Consider the following 16,802-nt stretch of genomic DNA (forward strand, 5'->3'; position numbering starts at 1 on the left):
AAAAATATTAATTAGGTGGTGATCTATTCATTCTGATCTTTGTAACTAACTGAAAACTTCGTTTTCAACAAACAGCAAAAATGAATAAACACATTTATAAACGTTATAAAATGAGCCTAAAAGAACAAGAACAAAAACTTCTTCCACCAACTAGAATCTAGTGCAAAAAAAGCATGAGGCAATAGTCAGTTCTCAGTCGACTTCTGACACATGGCCTTACTGTAAACCTTTTTCAATACTTCTAAACAGCCAATTAAACGTGTGAAGATGCTTAAAAATAAGCACAGTTCTCAGACTTGTTTTCTTAAAGGAATTTAGTGAAGCCAACCACTGGCCAGAGTGTTTCTGTCCACAAGGATTCCATAATATCACTTTCTGCTGAATCGGTCTTTTTGTTCTACCACGTTAAATCAAGAACAAATTCTTCTTTCATATTTAAGATCTTGAATGTGGTCAACTGTACATAGCAGTAAGTTGCTTCCCCCTTCATTATTATGCTACTTGTGAGTCAGAGATGTGAGATGATGTGGAAAGAATTAAAAAAAAACAAACATATTTTTAATATATATCAAATTCCTTCTTTCCTTCTCAGTGGAGGCTCCAGGCAAAGTTCCCAACATCTGACAGCTAAGCAGTACGTGCGCTACAACACTGCAAAGAGCTGCAAGCAGGGAACTTGAGTAATGCTGTGGAAACGTGATTTGAGATAAGTGTGGAGTACACACTCATCCACACTGTTTGCTGCTCTTGAATGGCTCCATATTACCTCTCACAAATGGTGCGAGCTGAATATATTTATTTCTGATTAACCGAACTGGAATACTTAGGTTTCCTTAGAATATAAAGGTTCTTTTGCACTGAACATGCCAAGCAGCCAAATCTTGGCAAGCAGACCAGACTATGGTCACTAATAATCTGAACACTTCACAGCTTGGCTCTTTGAAAAAGCATTGTAATTAACTCTGCTGAAAGGTTTCACATCCTTGTGTTATTAATGCTGTGTGTGTTCAAAAGGATCACGCATATGTGATCCACATTGTTCCTATGTAGAAGCTGCCTTGTGCAAAGCTCTACAACTTACAGTCTCCGTAGAGTGCAATCTAAATGTGGAGAATTTGCAATCTGTAACACATGGAAGCCTAGAAGATGCCTGTTCTTTGGAGAATGCAAGTATTACCCTAACTTCCAGTGTTCTACAGTAAAATACTTATCAGCTTTAGCACTCCAAAATCCTTTCTGCGTGACAGCACAGTGAACCATGTGTGGATGAAGATTCCAGTAGTTACACTTAATATGTAGTTTACCCGTTCAAACCCTTTTCAAAGAGAATTTGGATTTTTCACCAGATTATAGCTAAAGCTTATAAAATGTCTTCATCTTTTGCATTTGTACTTATTGTAATTATCTTTCATCTACTCCTTAATCAAGCATGTATTAATTTGCCTACGTAACCATATCCGGAATTGTCTGCACAGAAACTTACTGGATTCCTAACTCATTTTTGAATGCCAGCAACCATAGCAAGTTCAGTATTGCAGCCACAGCAAATGTGCAAGTAAATTATGAACAGCAGATCGTTGACAAAAAAGAAAAGTAGTGATCCCAGGCGGCAAGCCAGCATCCTTGCAAAGGGAAGCTCATGCAACACTAGCAGGTATGAGGAAGCTTTGAATCCTTAGACCCAGATGTCATTGCCAAGGGAAAACAAAGCTTAGCTGCAATTTAACAGTGCTTTGTGCAAGGTGACAAAATAGAAAACCAATAAAACAAAAAGTGTACAATAAAAAAAGCACAATTCTGGAAATTTTTTATACAATGTACAATTTTGAGGAATTTTTTAAAATCCAGACTAGGCAAAGATACTTACTCATTGACTTCATACACAAACCGTTTTACGATTGTCAATAGCAAGACTCTGACAAACATCTGTAAGAGCAGGGAAACTGTAAAAGCTAGAAATCTGGGCTTTGTTAATGATACTAAACTTACATTTAGATGTAAGTTGGTCTAGAGTGGTTCATGTTTGAGGAAAGATTCCCATAAAAAGCAAACAGATCTACCTAATGCTTTCTATGATTCTCAGTCCATCCAGTAGTTGAAAACAATCATGTATAAACATCTAATTCCTGCAATGAAGTAACTCAAATATTGAAAACTGAGACTTCTGCTATCTTATCTTTCCACAAAGTTGCACTGGGAATATTAGAAAGCAGCTTTCTGACTAGCTAAGCTGCCCTCTGTCCTCTCTCCCCTTTCAAGTTCACTCTCTTTTAAAACACCAAATACAATCTGTATAGATTTGGCTACAGTATCATGCAGTTGGGACTAATTGTCCACAGAACCCTTACATCCAGAGTCACTAGAAAGACAGAACTCTTGTTGTCTTCGCCAGGTCCGTATTGCTCTGCATTTAACTGTATTTGGTTGTATTATCAAGCTGTTTCAAAAGGCCCATGGTTACAAAGGCCCATCAGGTATGGCAGTTTGCCTTTACTCTTCAACAGGTAAAAATGAAAATTGTTTCATTCACAAATACTATCTTGCATTACTTGTCAAATACTTAGATTACTGTTGAACTTTCATAGATCAAAGCTCTACAAATAATAATATTCAAAATGTGTTCTTCCTTTGAAATGTCACACGGGTAATTCATTTTCAAACTTGTTTTAAAATAAAAATGGTCAGGAAACATTTAAGCAAAAGGAACTGTCAATATTGATATATAAGGAAGCACTGAATATTTGCATTTCATTTGTTTTGGCTTTAAGGTCACCATTTCTAAGAGGCTTGTGAGATCAGCAGTGTTCTCATATCAGTGGTTTGCTTCCAACCAAACCAGCAGGCATTAACCCAGCTCTGCGCTTTTTGTTTGACAGTACTCAGGTTCATCTAAACCTTTGCTGAGAAACACTGATGTTTGGTAAAAACAAAATCTGAAACTGAATGCATTAATTTTCAGGTGACAAAGCGGAAGAAAATTAACTGCAGGTAAGTTAAAATTGCACAGATGATTTTGCATTAGGTTTCAATAGTTAGAAATAGCAAAACCATCACCAAGATAAGCATTCTGGTAGCGTGACGTGTTTTTTCTAGTCTGAAATATAATGCTTCATACTGTTGAATTTTATGCTCTGCCTAATGCTACTTCAGAGTATTTATGCTCTTTGTAGAACTTTATATATGCTTTTAGGACAGTATGAATGTTATTTTAACAGCAGACTACAAGTTCTTTCAGTACATTCAACACCTGATTTATTAAAAAAAAAAAAAAAAAGAAAAATAGCAGCATTTCAGACAGATGTGATTAAAATCCCAGATTAGCACCTCTAGTGTGGCATGCAGTGTTTCTCTGTGCCATGAAACTGGACAACAGCTCAGTGCCATCACTTAATTTTGACATATCCAATCCACTCAAACGTCAGGAAGGTACTTACTGGCTGAGGCTTGAGGTTGAATGCGAGGTATTCCTCCATTTGGCACTTGGAAGTTTGAGTCGCTTCTGCTGTTTTTCACAGACTCAGCTTGGATGTTGGATGTCCTGGACAGGTTTGGAAGACTACGCCTTAGTTTTTCTGTGTGAAACAACACAAAGATATCACTAAGTATAGCCCAAGGCCTGACCGAGTTCATGTTGTTAACCAATAGCTGAACCCAAAATCTACGTTACACAAAAAGTTAGCTATATATAACTAATTAAAATGCATACTCTGCTACATAACAGCTCTTTGATCATACTGAGATGAAGTTTTATATTTATATATAAAAAATGAAGAGTATTACAGAGTTTTCACTTGTGGCAAAAGTAAAAATCAAAAATGGGGTATTCTGAAATTGAAACATGTCTGAATTATAATTCCTTGGGTTCTGTTCCTGCATTACAGCAACTGAATACGCAAATCTGTCATCCAGTGTTGCACACTTTCTGAAGCCTTTATACAGAAAACTATATTATACAAGGCTTGCCATAAGATTAAAAACAGTAGTTTTTATAGCAATGTTTGTCGCCAATCAGTCCCATATCAGCACACTATGTAACAAACAGGTACTCACTTGGAAAGAAACTTACACAGCATTCAAAATGATAAAGTGTTACGAATCTTTCACATATGGCTGGAGTACTAATTCAGCTAATATTGATTCTTTAAGGAGCTTATGAAATTCGTACAATTTCTCACAGAAGGCAAAAAAATGGCATTAAATTCTTGTGGTGTTTTGCTTACGTCCAACTCGCACAGAGCTGGGTTGATTACACTACAGGACAGAAGAGCACAGCTGACAAGGCGCAATGAACGTCCAACCTAATTATGAACAGCGATGCAGGGGAAGAAGTATTCTCTAACCATGCACAAACACTAAGGGTGAAAATGAAAGCAAGCATCTTTATAGGGTGAATATTCTTACAAGTTAGCACTGCAGTCTGTACGTTCCTGAACATCCAGATTTTCTATCACCCTTTCTAGAGCAGGAAAAAAAAAATTCCGAACAACATTTTTGGCTCAAGCAATGTGCAACCAAATGAAGTCTTTCACAGGAATCACAGAACTACTTCAGCTACACATGTAATGAATTTGAGATGGAGCTTATTACCTTCGCTTTTGACATTACTGGTCTGCATATCTGTAGGATGGCCTTGAAGTGAAAGACGAGGTTGCTGTAAACGGCTAATCATAGGTTGGGGTGACACTCTACTGTATTCTATACTTCGAGCAGGTGATCGGGAACGAGGAGAGTTCCTTGGAGACTGTTTTGGTGAAGGCCAGGGAGAACTACGAGGTGATGGTGAGAACCTGCTGACAGCAGGATGCACTGTGTGATGTGTGCCATCTTCTTCATCCTCTAAACTCTGTGCATCAAGCTCCTGGTCGCTGAATGTGCCTCGCCTCGTGGAATTGCAAGAAGAACCAGAACTACGCCGAGACGCTGATGCTGCATACTCTTGCCGGAGGCCTGGTAACAGTGAGTACAGCGTTACTTTTTATCAGCCCACATATGGTGCAGGCTAGAAATCACACAACTACCCACCCAGTGCTCAAGCTAACATTTGGTTCATCTTCCCTCTTTTTATTTGAGACATAAAATTAATTCCAGATTAATATTAAACAAGGTTGTCTAACAGCTGAGTAAGTGGATGAGTTTTTCCTTTTCATACTACAACAGTCATTAATATAGCTGTGCTGTCTACTTGTTCATCTCCTCTCCCAGGCTGGAAACTCACAACACAGGCCACAACTTAATCTGGTTATCATGTACCACCCTGTAAGAATTACAGAAGCTAGAATGAAATGCCTCTTGAGGGACATTAGTAAATACAACAGAAAGCTACCCATAGAGGATCTAGAGTTCAGTTAGACCAGCCATCTCCAAAGCTGGGAGCACTTACCCAAGGGGTACACAGAACAGTTCAGTGTGATAAAGGGAAGAACATTTTTTGGTAATGTTAAGAGATAAAGTAATGCTTGTAATTACTGTTTGCTTCACTTTTTCTTTTAAAATTTATACTTTTGTACATGCTTTACAATGTACATAATGTAGCAGGGCAGGAGTACGTGTACGTAATGGTATACATTTCCTTTCCTTATCCAGGAGACAGAAATCTTTAGATAGTCTTCTCAGGAAAACTACATTTGTATATCCTTGATAGAGCAAAGGGATTTGCTCTGTCATTCTGGGGTTGGACTCGATGATCTCTAGAGGTTCCTTCTAACCCCTACAATTCTGTGACTCTTGCTAAGGAAGCTCTGCTGCAGTTATTTAATTTAAAAAAGATCAGCTATCCCACTTGGTTTTCAAGATGCAAAATACTTACTTTCTTCCTGCATTCGTGCTAAAATTTGCACATCTGTAACATCATTTAGCTTGTAATTAGATCCAATAGAGTCTTCATCCATCTCTGATGCACTTAATTCACTGTCCACAGAGGACTGTGGACTTAGTGGAGGATTCCTATCAGCTGAGCTTTTAAGATGACCTGTAGAAAGAACATAATGTAATAGGAGATGTTTGAAAGAAAAAGAAGAGAAAATTCATATCCTGATAAAAGAACCAACCATCTGAAAACAGATGATGACTTCAAATACTGAGACAGACATTTGAAATATCTGACTGCAAATCTATGCTGAAAACGAGTAACTTTATTAAAATCGTCGTAATGGTGAGAGATGAAATTAATGACAGAAATTTGGTCCCTTTGTACCAAGGTTTCAATTGCTATGACATTTGTACAGCTCCTACAGAAAGAGCACTGCATGCCTGTTCCATTTAGGTCTATGTTATTCTACACACCATGGTGGCTGCTCTGAAAGTAATGCCTTTTATTTGATTATGTTGGCCTGTAATCAGTGGTGGATGTTAGTGGTATGGCAGTAGAGGTTGAACCTTCTTGCCAATATTCCATTACATGTTGTTGCTGTGTGACAGATGGCAGCAGGACTGTAGCACATAACAAAGACCAGAGCTAGATAGATGAAAACAGAACTTCAGCAATGTCTCTGGTGAATACATTGCAGTGCAGGATTCTCTTTATAAGTCCACAGCAAACTACGGACAGTGGGACTTAAAATTAAATGTTCTTTCTCTTCCCTGCAAACTAACTTGAGCTGAAGTAAATGCAATGAGCCAACATTCTGACTTCAGTGTAGAGAGATGTTTCATACATCAGTTTTTCTAAAACAAAGAAAATGCCTATGGAACAGAATAGAGGCAGAAAAGGCTGCCAGAAGTTACTGTTTATACTGATGTCTGCAGAGCCTTAAAGAATATCTTCAATTGCAATACACGCTTCTTTCTTAGATTACATAGTTCATACTGCAGCTGTGCTCAGGGATATGATTTAGCAGAGGGTTTTTAGAGCTAGGGCACTATGGTTAGGCTGCGGTTGGACTTGATCTTCAAGGTCTTTTCCAACCTGGGTAATTCTGTGATTCTATGATCATATACCAAATGTTTCAATAATAAATAATACTGTAATTGCATAGACTATACAGCCACCAACAGGTAACGTCTAAAGGTACTACATGTGGTCAATTCCAGAAGCTTCTTAAGTGTGTGGGGACTTCACAGAAGCTGTAGTACGAGTTTTGGGCTAACTGTTAAAATGTAACCACTTACCTTAGGTACATGGGTATCCCAAAGAAAACCTGGTAAATCTATCTCACACCAAAAGGTGTGTGTATAAAAAATGCCTTTCCTAAAAAGCTTAAAATACCACATGATGCAAACTTCCTACAAAAAAACAACAACCAAGCACTGATGAGTTGTGGTGTCCTTCTTATTCTAGGCTCCATGAAAATGTAAAGGTATTTGAGCATGTATTTCTGAAAGAAAGGAAGAGGGGGAAGGAAAAGACCCCCCCAAACACACACACTTACCTGAGGTACCCGGAGGTATGAACTGTTTCGCTAATGCAGATTTCACTGGTGTTGAGGAGGGGGAGTTGAAACCACTACTGTAGGGGCTACTGGTATTCGGACTATAGGAGCTGGCATAGCTGACTGCAGTGAAAGGGCTATTGTACAAACTCTGTCTCTTCATGGCTGTACAAAAGAGGAGGAAAATGACCAATTATAATACAGAAAAAAGCAAAAAAATGAATATAATGCTATGGTAACTTCAGTGTGATTTAATTGCTATACAATTCAAGCAAAGCACTTAAGTCAGCAGGGATTTTTTTCAGCTCATTTCTTAGTCTCCTAGGTACTAAACCTAAAACAAGAGAGCTACAAGATAAGGTAACAAGCACTTTCTTAGTAAGTGCCAAGTCCACCACCTTCCTGGGCAGCCCATTCCACTGCCTGACCGCTCTTTTAGAACAGTAGTATTTCCTAATGTCCATAGGAAATATAAACATCCATATAATGTAATTTATATACCTGCTTAAAAGTTGCATTCAGTTTTCATTTCAAAATAATAGAAAATAGAACTTTGAGGGGAAATAAAGGGGGTGGGAATCAAAGGAAATATGATCAGTTTTGCTAAGTTTCTTCATTGCTGAAAGTGCTTTATGCCAAACTGACAAAAGAATTGTATTTAGATTAGTAGTCAGCAGCTCAGTGAGCTGCAAATTAAACTGTTTAAGGCGTGACAGTTTTGAAACTGTGCACTTACAGATTACAAACTGACAAGAACAGGCCTGACAGATGTGTGGCAATGGACTCAAACAGGTTCTAGGGGGAAAAGATGAAAAAAAAAAAAAAGCAGAAAAAAAAAGTAGTAAAGATAAAAATACCTGAATTCCATTCTGCCATGTCAAGCAGTTTGACATTCACTTGGTTTACTAAAAGTTCCTTTATTCTGCTGGGTTTTATTTATTTATTATTTTTAACATTAAATGAAGACAAATAGAAACAGCTGCAGCAAGGCCTGCTTCAGCTCTTCCTCCCACCCTACTCTGCTCTTGGTCACTACTTCCTCACTCACTCAATACAAGCAATGGAGTAGTTGCACTGTTACCCAGACTACTAAAGCAGTGTCAATAATAAGTGATCTCATCAGAGAACCAGTTCTTAGTGGCACCCTTGAGGGACTGTGTTACCACAACCAAATGACTAGCAGAGTGCAGCAGAGGAAGAAATGGCAGGAATTAAAGCCGGCCTCACAGCAAGTTCCTTGAACTGCCCTGCTTTCACTTTCATTATTTGAGCCCGAAAGTGAAAGCTATGTGCTAATATTTCACCAGCAGTGAACTCCATGAATTTCAGTCAATATTCTTGAGTTGTAAGTATTTATGACTTGCATATTTCTTCAGATGAAAGCAAGTTATACAGATAAGTACTGTATTTTTCCCCCACAAAAAAAACAAAAAACAAAAAAACAAACAACAAACCAACCAACCAAAACAACTGGATTCAAGCAATTTTTCCTGGTATAGAATTCCAATAGGGATTTCTATAGCATTGAAAGGCATGAAGTGTTTTTCAACAATGCAAAATACGGCCCTTCTTAGGAGTGATAGTGTTAGTCAGTTGGATGAATTTTAACATCAAAAAGATTCTCTATTAGATAAAACATCAGCTTTGAGTACATCATGCATCAGTTTTCAGAACATAAAGAGAAGGATTAATGAAATGATGAGCACTTTTATATTAACATCAAGCGTAAGAGGTGGTCTAAGGAGAATCTCCACTGTTTGCTGGATGAGGCTGGGAATGTGACCACTGAGGATAAGGAAAAGGCAGAGGTTCTGAATGCCTTCTTTAGGTCTGTCTTTAAAGGTCAGACCAGTTATCGTTAGGGTATTCCACTCTCTGACCTGGCAGTCTCGACTGAGGAGCAGATTAAACCCCCCATGATTCAGGAGTAAACAGTCAGAGACTTACTACTGCAACTGGACTGCCACAAGTCCATGGGGCTGGATGAGATTCACCCGAGAGTGCTGAGGGAACTGGTGGAGGTGACAGCCGAGCTGCTTTCCATCATCTATCAGCGCTCCCTGTTGACTGGTGAGGTCCCAGAAGACTGGAGGCTTGCCAATGTGATTCCCATTTACAAGAAGGGTTGTAAGGAGGACTTGGGGAACTACAGGCCCATTAGCCTAACTTCGGTGCCAGGGAAAGGTTTGGAGAAGATTGTCTTGAGGGAGATCAAGCAACATGTGTGGAACAGCTGGGGGATCAGGCCTAGCCAGCATGGGTTCACAAAGGGCAGGTCCTGTTTGACCAACCTGATCTCCTTCTATGATCTAGTGACTCATCTGGTGGATGAGTAAAAGGCTGTTGATGTTGTCTGCCTAGACTTCAGCAAAGCTTTTGACACTGTCTCCCACAGTATTCTCCAGCAGAAGTTGGCAGCCCATGGCTTGGATGGGTACCCTCTTGGCTGGGTAAGGAACTGGCTGGAGAACTGGGCCCAGAGAGTAGTGGTGAATGGAGCCAAATTCAACTGGAGACCAGTCACAAGTGGTGGTCCCCCAGGGGTTGGTGCTGGAGCCTGTCCTCTTCAATATCTTTATTGATGACATGGATGGGGGCATTGAGTGCACCCTCAGTAAGTTTGCAGATGACACCAAGTTGGCTGGAAGTGTTGATCTCTAGCCTGGAGAGTTGGGCTAAAGCCAATGGGATGATATTCAGTAAGACAAAATGCTGGGTCCTGCGCCTGGATCACAACAACCCCAGGCAACACTACAGGCCTGGGGCAGAGTGGCTGGCAGACTGTGTAGAAGAAATGGACCTGGGGGTATTGATCGATGCTCAGCTGAACATGAGCCAGCAGTGCGCCCAGGTAGCCAAGAAGGTCAATGGCATCCTGGCTTGCATCAGAAACAGCATTGCTAGCAGGAACAGGAAATGACTGTCCCCCTGTACTCAGCTCTGGTGAGGCTGCACTTCAAGTACTGTGTCCTTTTTTGGGCCCCTCACTGCAAGAAAGACATCAAGGCCCTGGAATGTGTTCAAAGAAGGGCTACAAAGTTGGTGAGGGGTCTGAAGCACAGGCCTTATGAGGAGTGGCTGAGGGAGCTGGGATTGTTCAGTCTGGAGAAGAGGTGGCTCAGGGGAGACCTTATTGCTCTCTATAACTACCTGAAGGGAGGTTGTTGTGACTTGGGAGTCAGCCTCTTCTGTCATGTAACTGTTGATAGGACTAGAAGGAATGGCTTCAGGCTGCACCAGGGGAGGTTCAGGCTGAATGTTAGGAAATACTACTCTGAAAGAGTGGTCAAGTACTGGAATGTGTTGCCCAGGGAGGTGGTGGAGTCACTGACCCTGGAGGTGTTCAAGAAACATTTGAATGTTGTAGGTCTTTTCCAACCTTGGTGATTCTGTGTTTCACCACCCAGTTTATTTTAGTCAACAATTGGTTAAATTGGTCTTCAGTTTCTCTTTCTCTCTAGAATACAAGGAATGGTATTTCTGGGTTCCTGCCTCTGATTTCTTCACATGCTTATTCATAAAATCTGGTATAATTTTAGACGCCCTTGTATTGGAAGTGCTGGTTTCCAGCCAACATGAAACATGCTCTTTGCACTTTTGACCAGGGACTGAAGGGCAAGGAATATCAGGGATATGAAAAAAAAGACAAAGTTGCCTAGACACAGTTTGAATGGATCAGACTTTCAAGTTCAGCCATCTCATACAGCAATGTCCTGCCATCCTGCTCCAACTACGACTGAGCTTTTACAAATATTCTAAGGGTTACAGAAGCTGTGATACCTGCTGAAATGAAATAACTCACTGTGAAGGCAATTACAGCATTATGCTGCTAGTTTTTGTAACAATAAGAACTGGATTTTTCATATTATCTACTAGCAAAGTTTTCAAGTTTTATTAAGAACAATCTTAGTACAAGTCAGAATAAAGACTGAATTGCTCCAGAGAAGAATCCAAGGAAGGGGGAAATGTCATAATAATGTCATATGTCCGATCCCTCCAACTCTGTTTAATAATATGTACAACCCAGTGGCGTTAGTACTCGGAACTCACCTGACATTGTCTGTTCCAGCCTGTGGATCAATGACTTTTTAGCACTTTCAATGTCAGGACTTGGGTAATCCAACACCTGCCTGCACCAAACTAAAGGGTTGACACATTTCTGCATTGGAGTCAGTCTCTTCTTTGGAGATGTATATAACCTGAAAAGAAGAAAAACATTATGAAGACAAAATGTGGATAAATCAGGCATGTAAAAAAAATACGCACTATGCTATTTCTATTCTTATACTACACATACAATACAAACCCAAAATTTAAAGAAAGCACAAGCTTTAAGTTTAAATTAATGATTTTGGATACAGTATGATACTGATAACATGTGGCTATCTGAGGATTCCTGTCAAAAGCTGATGCCTATATTGTTAGACCTTCATAAACCAATTGGTATGCCAGAGACGGACCCCAATATGTGGACAATTTCACTCTGTTACATAAACATACAACTGATACATCCTTGAGTTAAGTAATATTCGCCTTAAAGAAGAAAATGAAGAACCATGCAAAATGCAACTACAGTTTTCCTAAATGCAAAGAGGCTGTAAGCAATAACCGCCTTAAGTGCTGCAGTAAACAGGACATATCTCCTCATTTTGTATCCTTTCTAGTTACAACTTGTACCCCAGCACCTGATCCTTTAGTTTTCTTCTGCACACTGAACAAAGAGAATTCTCTGTCCTAAGGGGTACACAGTCAAGCATTAAAAACAAGGAGGAAGAGATAATGCGTGTAGGGGAGTAAAGGGAAACAATGGGACCATATTGTTCTGGAGGACCTGCTGAAGGGCCTTTGCCCATTAGCACTCCCATTCATTTATTCTAAATTCAATATTTCATAACTGAAGAAAAAAGCATCCCATTTTAAAGGCTCTAAAAATTTAGCTGAAAAACAAACAGTTTAGAGGCAAAGTCATATATCCAATCACTCACTCAAAACAGGGATACTTCATCCTTACCTTTGGAACAAAAACAACTCTGGAGATTTCTTTCAGCAAAAGACAAAGTGAACTGCAACATCTACAGCACTAACTAGAGCATTTGCATTTGCAGAGATGGCTAAATGTGTTTCTTCTAGGAGCACCCAGTGACAGACCTCATATTCTAGTAGCTTAGGAATATCTGAGAATCATTTGAGTCAGCTCCATACAAAAGAGCAAAAATGCCTGTTTCCTTGAGGCCTACAACATCAGAAGTTATTTTTCCTCAGCTCTACTAGGAGATTATTAACTAATAATCTGTAATTCTAGAACTTGACTTTTTTCTTAATTACTGCCCTTATTACTATTACTATTATTGTCTTAGCAAAGTCTGCATCATGACGGCTGCTTCTTACACAAGCTTCCCAAGAGGCGTATTTAAAAATCATGATGACCATCATGACCCTCCCATGCAGAACACTGATCACTTTGTTCAGAGCACACTCTAACACATTCTTCCCTCAAACACTGAAAGTAAAAGGCTGTATCTACAAGTGCAGGAAAGAGGATTCTTCTCACCTATCAGGTTTTCATACGAAAACAAAATGGTTTTAACAGTGCAAACAGCCACTGCTCCATGCAACAGCCCACGTGCCTTACACTCTGCCCATTGTTCCGCTGGTCAGGAAAAGTGGTTTTGCAGAGATCCCTCCAGGCACCCTGCCAGCAAGAGAAGCTAAGAGCCCATCACACACTTCCATCCTTGGAAATTCTTGGAAAGAACAGGATCTGCTTGATTTTCATAGTTCTGTTGCAACAATTGCAGTAATTGCTATACTTTATGCAATTACCTGTATGTAGATAAAGTCAACATTTAACACTTAACAGCACTCAGACGCTTTGAATTCACTCTTCTTAGCATTTATCTCCCTGTACTCTTTTCCATCCTGAGGTAGGGTTACACAACAGAGTGAAAGGCTGCCAAACCAACCTTGGTGCAGTGCCGAGGAGGCTCCCAGCTCCCTGGTGGCTGACATGGCCTTGCCACATATGAGAAGTACCATGCACATCTGAAGTGTTTACAGTAATACCCAGCACAATGGGCAAGAAATGAAGCAGTGATCTTTATCCCATGTCTGACAAAGAGCGGCTAATTTACATTTTGAAACTCTTGCTTTGCTTAATTTAAGTTTAAAAAATAAAGACCAAGAGCGAGGTGAAGCGCTGGAGTAATGCTTCTACCTATCCTCTCCTCCCAGCAGCAGAAAGGGAAAGAGGAACAGAAAGGATGCAATGGAATTAAAATAAGCACATAGATTTAACTTCACAAAGCTCAGTGATCTCTGTCCAGCTTCTGTAGGACCCCAAAGGCACAGGTGCTCTCTAGCTGAAGAGCTTCCCAGAAAAGACTTATTTCCATCCACGACCATTTATACATTCAACAGCAAAATAACTCTGCTGAATGGCAGCACAGCCACATTAAGACTGGAGATTACCAATGACTTCGTACATCTTTAAACACCATTAAATCACCTTCTAAAAACAGGAAATGGAACATGTTTGAGGAAGCAGGTGACTTAGAGTTACCACCCAGACTTCAAATATTAACACATCAGAAAAACTACACTCCAACTGATCCACAAGAAAGCAAAGACTCAACTACAGCTTAAGTGACACAGGATCAAGTAAATGAAAACAGTACATGAAAGAAGCTTGGGAGTGCCGACCTATTTTGTAACAGCTTTAAGAAGCTCAGGCACATGACTGTGCTGCACAGGAACATTTCCTTCCTCCAGCTGTCACTAGCTGGAGTGACAGAGCATTCTCAGTGCAGTGCCAGCATGAAACATAAGCAGTCAGGGGCTCTGCTGATTAGTTCTAGGGAGACTGAGCACAGAAAGGGAAAGGCCTTTGTACAGGGACAATCGTCACTAGGCACTCACAGACACTCATAGGACAATGCCAGCCTAATATGGTGAATCACAGCATGTTGAGCTATAGCTGAGCTGGGAAAGGCTTTGAAGAAAGAAGACATGGAGGAAGGAATGGAATTTTGCCATAAGGATTATCTCACCTGATGAGCACACCTCCCACCAATTAAGATACAAGCGGCTGGTTGCCATGGGCATGAAACCAGAAGCCAAGATTCCAACTAGGAAGAAAGAAGGAGTCTTTGTACCAAAACTCTTTTGTAGTTCAAGTGCAGGAGGAAAACATGCAGATAATTAACAAGGTGCAGATCCAATCAGATGGAATACACCAAGTGGAAGAACCTTGACTTAAAGCTTATTTATTTTAGTCATATTATGCATGAAGAGGTACAAGAGAGAATGAAAGAAGGGAATGGATAAAATGTGTTCCAGGCAATCCTGGAGCACCCATTCCACAATTAAAAACATATCGCAAAGACATCAGTCTTTGATGTTATGAGTTATTACACTTCAATAACTAATAACTTGTGTAACCCTTAGTCAACTTAACATGCTGCTTTCCACATCTTCCTCTTAATCTGAGGAACTGTTAGCAGAATTTAGTTTAAAAAGACAGACTTTACACCTGATTTATACTTAACCTGCCAGTATCACCTTCTCTTTTACTCAAAGCCTCAAACCAGGAGTTGATCAGAACCTGTCCAGGTTCCAAGAGGCCAAGGCAACATTAACATAAGGTGACTTTAGCAGCTGAGCAGAAAACAGTGCAATGTAATTCCAGCAATGGGATTTCATTCCGGTGCAGCTCTGCACTGAAACACACCATATTTTACTGGTTCACCACAGCAAACTTGAGGGTGTTCCGTGGATATGGAGCTATTAGATGAAAGATGATCACTACGGATGACAAGCATATTTTTATCCTCTATATCTCAAAGCAGCAACTTAGCCAGCTAACTGGAACACATGACTAGAACCGAAGTGTAAACTATTAAAAATAGGTATTACTTTAACAGAAATAGCTGCTGAATGACAGTGTGTATAGTAGGAAAAGCACTCGCTTTCCATTTCAGCTAAACAGGATACTTAACAAATACACTGAAAATATCAGTTTTCACTATTAACATAAGCAATCAAGCAATAATTTCACTTTAAATATGCAGCAAATGCCTTCCATCTGGAAACAAAGTCCATCAGCCATGAGCTATTCCCCAGCCCTAATGGTGGGAAGTGGCAGGCAAACACTGGTATGGGCAGGTGAGCTACTGCAGCAACACCACAGGAAGAGGATGCAACTGTTCACACAGAATCACAGAATGACCCGGGTTGGAAGGGACCTCAAGGATCATGTAGTTCCAAACCCCTGCCTGGCAGGGCCACCAAACATACACATTTACTAGATCAGGTTGCCCAGGGCCCCGTCCAACCTGGTCTTGAACACCTCCAAGGACGGGGCATCCACAACCTCCCTGGGCAGCCTGTTCCAGGGCCTAACCAGAAGTTCACTGTGCAGTGTACATAAAACAGATACACATCAACCTCTATACAGTGCAGTATGTGCACATCAGAGTAAGTTCTGAAGAAAAAAAAAATCACTATTATGCTTCGCTCTCATATTTAAAAGAAAGCTTTTCAGAAAGCTTAGAACCAACTCTGCGGCAAGTTACTGCAAGTCATAGCGTGGATCTACAGGACATTAGCTCCAGTAATTGCCCACGTGTGTACACTTAGCCTGCAATAAATGAAACAAGTCACTTTTTAAGAGTGGCGTAGCAAGTCACCCTGCATACTGTTACCAAGTCATCTCCAGCACGATAGGCACCCACACCCAACCTCACCCAGCAAGTCAGGCAAGCAGCTGTACCCTGTGTCCTGCAACTCTGAACAGAGTAGGCCTGAACCCAGCTCCAAACAGGTCTATCTGAAGTGCAGTACTGTGTGCACGTGCATACATGACTGAGGAAAACCTTCAGTTCTATATCAGGAGGAAAGTCTGACCACAGTAACAGGGATTCAGAAGCATTAATCTCACATGAGCATTAAATGTAAAATAAGGCGGTTTTATCAGTGAAGAGAATTATTTGTTATTACAAGGCTGTGGACAATTTCATACTGGAGTATGTGAATCTAGCAGGACTAGGGGAAATGGATCCAAGCTGAAGGAGGGAAGATTTAGGTTGGATGTTAGGGGGAAGTTCTTCACTAGGAGAGTGGTTAGGTCCTGGAACAGGCTGCCCAGGGAGGTTGTGGATGCCCCATCCTTGGAGGTGTTCAAGACCAGGTTGGACGGGGCCCTGGGCAACCTGACCTAGTAAAGGTGTATGTTTGGTGGCCCTGCCAGGCAGGGGGGTTGGAACTACATGATCCTTGAGGTCCCTTCCAACCCGGGTCATTCTGTGATTTTGTATGTGAATACAAGGACTGAAAAGTGTCCACGTTACTCAAAGCAGAGAAAAAGAGAGAGATAACCAGCAGCCTTCTCCATCTACTATCTGGCACGACCAGGTCCTCCCAAAATCAACAGCTAAGTCA

The 16,802-nt window shown here is 40.5% G+C and overlaps 1 protein-coding gene across 4 annotated transcripts in view; it reads right to left on the reverse strand.

Annotated features, from left to right (window-relative positions):
* SLAIN2 (SLAIN family member 2) overlaps nt 1-16,802 on the reverse strand; it is a 29,121-nt gene that overhangs the window by 9,714 nt on the left and 2,605 nt on the right. For 3 of the 4 annotated variants that reach the window (XM_015862173.3, XM_015862172.3, XM_085547218.1), the window contains exons 2-6: nt 11,418-11,566; nt 7,368-7,532; nt 5,807-5,968; nt 4,588-4,947; nt 3,435-3,572 (exon numbers count right to left, since the gene is read on the reverse strand). In XM_015862173.3, coding sequence (XP_015717659.2) covers nt 3,435-3,572; nt 4,588-4,947; nt 5,807-5,968; nt 7,368-7,532; nt 11,418-11,566 — 974 coding nt within the window. Of the gene's footprint in view, nt 1-1,834; nt 1,927-3,434; nt 3,573-4,587; nt 4,948-5,806; nt 5,969-7,367; nt 7,533-11,417; nt 11,567-16,802 lie in introns of those variants that run through there. The other variant, XM_032444339.2, reaches the window with a different exon arrangement.

The sequence above is a fragment of the Coturnix japonica genome, chromosome 4 (genome assembly GCF_054131305.1).
Source record: "Coturnix japonica strain WE chromosome 4, WE-NBRP24, whole genome shotgun sequence".
In the NCBI taxonomy this organism is placed as follows: Eukaryota; Metazoa; Chordata; class Aves; order Galliformes; family Phasianidae; genus Coturnix; species Coturnix japonica.